Genomic DNA, 5,323 nt, shown 5'->3' with positions numbered 1-5,323 from the left:
GGGGGGGTACATGTGATAATTAAATGCATTCAGTATAATTTGTAAAGGACAAATGAGTGTTCTTATGCTATTTATCATCTTAAATATATGTCTTTATACTAGGAACATTTGAATTCTCTTCTAGCTATTTTTGAAATGTACAATAGATTATTGTAAACTAAGATTACCATTTGATCTATCAAGTTAGGTCTTTATTTTAAGAAGTTAATCTCTATATATACATATCTAAATAATGAAAACAGGATTCTATAAAAGTTTTGTCAGTTTTTAAAAGAAAAACATTTTCAGAAGTAATGAGTGAATTGTATATAAAACCAGCACACTGTATCTCATGATTGCATTAATGTTCACAGCTATGATTTAATAAAGTAATGAGTGGAGTATATAGGAATACAGGATATTTTTAATATTTCAGGAATCATCCTAGGTGAAAACGCTTGATATTTCAAAATTAGTCTATTTCTTAAAATAAGTTGCATTTCTTTTTTCTTCCATTAGCTTTATCTTAATTTTTGTAGAAATCAGTCATTCCTGTTTCTGGAAATGATGGCTTCTGATGTTTTTGTTCTAAATACAGCATCAATTACAGTTTTCTCCTATAAGTTAAAGGTTTTTAATGCAGAGAGGAGAAACCAGAGAATGAAGGTATTAAGGATTGGGTCAGTGATCACTGATGCCATTGTGCCCAATTGTGCCATCCATTTGATTGCTTTGTCGCAAAGGGGCTTGGCTATTGTCTTTGGTCATTGTCTTTATAGCCACTTCTCTTATCCATAGACTGATGTATTGACCGTGGAGTAGATGTAATTTTAAAAGACAAAACATGAGATTAATGGAATTGGATAGTGTCATAATGTTGTGAAGTTTATTGTTGTATTTCCCTATTAGAAATCTTTCAAATAAAAGAGATCACAAGTATTCTAATATATTGTATTAAAATGGCAAAGTTGGTCAAGTTAAGAATGTGTCAGAGAAAAATATATAATATTAATAGTTGAAGAATCAGAGTTTCTCAGGCTGGTGATCCTTATTGTTATTCAATAATGAGAAAGTTTACTAGAGATTAGTTAAGACTTAGTTTTTGAGTAATTGTTAATGGATTCAGTGTTCTCTTAAAAACAATTTACATGTTTAAAATATTTAAATATAGGATATAATTTATGTGTTGTGTATTTGTTTACTTACCACATTTTTGTTTTTGAAAATTAATTTGTTTATAGATTCATTGCTTCCTAAAGCTTCTTCAGATTTTATTAATTTGCTTGATGGGTTACTTCAAAGAGATCCTGAGAAAAGGTAGGGATGGTATTTTATTTTTTATTTTTTTTGAGAGTAAAGCTATTAACTCATTTCTAGACAGGATAAGGCGCTGAGAGTTTAATACAGTTTAAATAAAGTAGCTTCCTAGCTTGACAATAAATACTTGGTAAAGGTAGAAAATTATTATAATATTGAGAATAGACAAAACATCTTCAAAGTTTTATAGACTTTGCATTTTAAAATTATAGTTGATTAGAAACTATACTTTTCTTCTATATTGATATAAAATAGTTGCATTTTGGCTTACATTACAACAGGTAATAATTTGTCCATTTGAATATAAATATATAATCTTTCTACATTTTGGATTAAAATAGTACAATATTAAAAAGCTTATAAGCTAAGTTACGAACAAAAATAGGAACTCAACTATTTGACATTGGGGACCTGTATCAGAGGGTGCCAAGAAATACATACATATTTTTAAAAAGGAAAGAAACTGTATTAAATTATGTTGAGTATGTAGAAAACAAAAGATGAATATGAGTCACATTTGAGCACCTCTTGTAATTGCAGAAGTCAAATGGGTGTTGGGTATTACAATTTCAGTATAGTTTTTTCCTTACTTAAAAGTGTGTATATAGGGCGGTGCCTGTGGCCGAAGGAGTAAGGTGCCGGACCCATATGCTGGAGGTGGTGGGTTCAAACCCAGCCCTGGCCAAAAATTGGGAAGAAAAAAAAAAGTGTATATACTTTTTTTAGCACTTTAGGTATTATGTTATGGAATACCAAACATGGGCAATATATTCAAGTTTCAGGATAGCTATAATGAAATAAAAAAAGAGAAAATCAAACAGTATAATTTTGTCCCTCCAAAGTAGAGGCACTTAATGATATTTGCTCATTGGAATAAAAAGAAAATTTCACCCTTACAATTAATGTGCCAAATTCTACTATGTTCTAAAAGTGTGGATATTGTTGCTCTGTTATTTTTTGAAATAGTTGACTTCAATCCAAATTCCCCTATATTTCTGACACAATTACACAGAGGGAGTAAAAGCTTTCATTGAAAGTTAAAATCTGTAAACATATCCTTAATACATAAGTGTGAGCCACTATGAGATTTGTTCTGTTGCAATGCTATAGTAAGTTTTGTAAGTATGCAAATATGCCATGGTTAGGAAAAGGATTTTCTTGCTTTAGTAGGGTGGCTGGAATGAATTTAGCCTATGACGAAGCAGATCATAACTCTGCTTCACTTACTTCCTCTCAGTGTGCTTTGTGTCACATGGGATGGTGTTTAATGTACTTGACTAGTGGAATCTTTTTTTTCTCTTCCATTTATGTTAAAGTTTCTGCTTTTCTTAATGTACAAATAACTGTTAAAATTACCTTTTTTTAAAAAGAGAAGTCTGACTTTGGATTAATAATTTTCTGTCTCAGTTTGCAGGTATTTCTGATCATAAGGAACTTCTGAAGTCAGTTTCTCTTTTCATGTATTAGTTGCCTTGTAGGTTGACAGATTTTCTTGTAACTTTCTAATACAAGAAGTGCATTTCTTCCCATTGTGTACTTCAGGCTAAAATGATTTTCGACTGTTGAACCAGAGATGATACTGTCAAGATAGTTAATGTATTGTTAACTGAATGACATTTAATATAATATGTTTTTATGATAATCCTGTCATAATGATGCGGTTATCAAGTGACAGGGTGATAGGATCATGGTGAATTTTCTGTGTTGCAGTGATGGCAGTAAGTTGAAAATCACTGTTGTGCCACAGGGTGGGGGAGCCTAGGAGGTGGTTGGTCATAGGGAAAGTGGTGTCCTTGGCCTTGGTGACAAGAGTGACTAGTTTCTAGCTCTGCTTCTGTCACGAGATAATTGAGGCAGGTAGACGAGGAGGTTCGAGGGGGTAAAATGGAGAATAAATTTAGTGTAGTATAGAAAATACTTCAATCTCTACTTTTATTCAGTATGTGAAAATAACTGTAGAAGGAGATGCTGGTTCTTGTGTAAGCCTTTACTTATATTAGAATGCTTTCAGAATTTGTTATTTTGGTAGTTTATATATTTTTTGATAGGATATACATATACCTAATTTGTTTAGGAGGGTGTATTCACATAGGCCTACATTTATAACCCTATATTATATAATGTTTTGCTTAAATGGGACCACTCCATAACCGACTTTTTTTTCTCTTATGGTGTGTTATGGATAATTTCATATTAATGTGTGGGAAACATAATATATGTATACCCACACACATACACATATATATCTTAATAATTTTATTTATTTTGAGACAGTCTATGTCACCCTAGGTAAGGTGCCGTGGTGTCACAGCTCACAGCAACCTCAAACTCTTGGGCTTAAGTGATTCTCTTGCCTCAGCCTCCCAAGTAGCTGGGACCAGTGCCCGCCACAATGCCCGGCTATTTTTCTGTTGCACTTGTCATTGTTGCTTCGCTGGCCTGGGCTGGGTTCAAACTCGCCAGCCTCAGTGTATGTGGTGGGCGCCGTAACCACCGTGTTACGGGTGCTGAGCCTATCTTAGTAATTTTAAATAGCTACAGAATATACATGTGATTATCTATAATAAAAAAAGTAGTATGCTTCTTGATTTGGAATTTTATATTCCTTGCTACAGAAGATGTCCTTTTGTCATTTTTTCTTTTATTGTTCACTTGGACAGAGATCTCCTTTGTATGAATTTCTTAAAGTGGAATTGCTGTCCTAAGATTAAGAGCATTAAAAAGTTTGCTATATTTGCTGCCTGTTGGGAACATGTTAGAAAGCTCCTTCCCCACCATTGTCACCACACTGGGCTTTCTTGACCTTTTAAATTTTTGCCAATATGTTGGGTAAAAAGTAAATTTCACTTTTTGGCTATTTTAACTTAATTTATTTATTATTTAATTATTTTGCTAATAATTGCACACTAAAGTGAAAGAGTAAAATATAAAACAATTTCAAAGGTACATTTTCATGGAGGTATTTATAAAATTGTAAAGTCTGGTAGTATATGTAATCAGAACATGTCTCGGGGGAATTCTCCATGGTAAATCATGTTAAAATAGAATTTTAACATTTATGTTTTATAAAGACTAACTTGGACAGGCTTACTGCAACATCCATTTTGGAAGAATGCTTTCACTAGAGAAGATCAGGAATCAAGGATCGAGGATTTCAGCTTCAGGTAGTATAAAAGTATCTTTGTGCATGGGATATATTTGTTAAGTACTAATGCCATTACTCTTTTAATTCTGCAACTTCAGTGACCTGAATTTGTATGCTTTCAAAGAGAAAATGCAGCATTTGCTTAACCAAGGATCGTGATTACTTGGTGTTCTTTGTTTTGCTCATTTTCTGATCAATTGTTTGTTCTTTAATCATTAATTTACTATGGTAGTCACTAGTTCTGTTTACCAGCTACATTTGTCTTTCTGCCTCCCAAGTAAATGGTAGGATCTCATTTCCCCTTCTGAGTTAGGTGTGGTCATGCGACTTGCTTTGTCTAATAAAATGTGAGTAAGTGATGTGTGTTATTTTCACATAGAAACTTCAAGAGCCAGTGTGTGATTTGCCACATTCTTCCTCCTGATGAGATATAATTGGGAAGAAAAATGTCAAAATGAAGTTGCTGTCAGCCTGGGTCTTGAGTGGCTACTATGAGCCTGGCTTTCCTGCCAGTTTTCCACAGTTATGTGCATGAGTGAGGGATAAAGTTATGAGATTTTTAAGCCACTAGGATTTGGCAAGTTACTATTGATGACCTAGGTCATCCTGCTTAATATACTTCATTTTTATTGTAAAATATTCCTGGCCCAGGACACTTAACAAAGTTATAGCATTTGGAAAAGAACAAGGTGAGAAATAGTTGAAGTCCTCATAGTTGGCTTTTTCCCTCTCAAGTCATTCAGTGGTAAATGGATTTTCCTTTTTCTTTTCTTTTCCTTTCCTTTGTTTTCCTTTCCTTTCCTTTCCCTCCCTCTCCTTTCCCTCCCTCCCTTCCTTCCTTCATTTTTATTTTTATTTATTTATTTATTTATTTATTTATTT

At 33.0% G+C, this 5,323-nt stretch overlaps 1 protein-coding gene across 1 annotated transcript in view; it reads left to right on the top strand.

Moving 5' to 3' along the window:
• ULK4 (unc-51 like kinase 4) overlaps window positions 1-5,323 on the top strand; it is a 619,976-nt gene that overhangs the window by 35,112 nt on the left and 579,541 nt on the right. The window contains exons 9-10 of the mRNA XM_023515932.1: window positions 1,221-1,296; window positions 4,368-4,460. Of these exons, the coding sequence (XP_023371700.1) occupies window positions 1,221-1,296; window positions 4,368-4,460 (169 nt within the window). The remainder of the gene's footprint in view (window positions 1-1,220; window positions 1,297-4,367; window positions 4,461-5,323) is intronic.

The sequence above is a fragment of the Otolemur garnettii genome, unplaced genomic scaffold (genome assembly GCF_000181295.1).
Source record: "Otolemur garnettii isolate 467f Iridium unplaced genomic scaffold, OtoGar3 scaffold00082, whole genome shotgun sequence".
Classification (NCBI taxonomy): Eukaryota; Metazoa; Chordata; class Mammalia; order Primates; family Galagidae; genus Otolemur; species Otolemur garnettii.
This window is presented reverse-complemented; position numbering and strand designations above follow the sequence as displayed.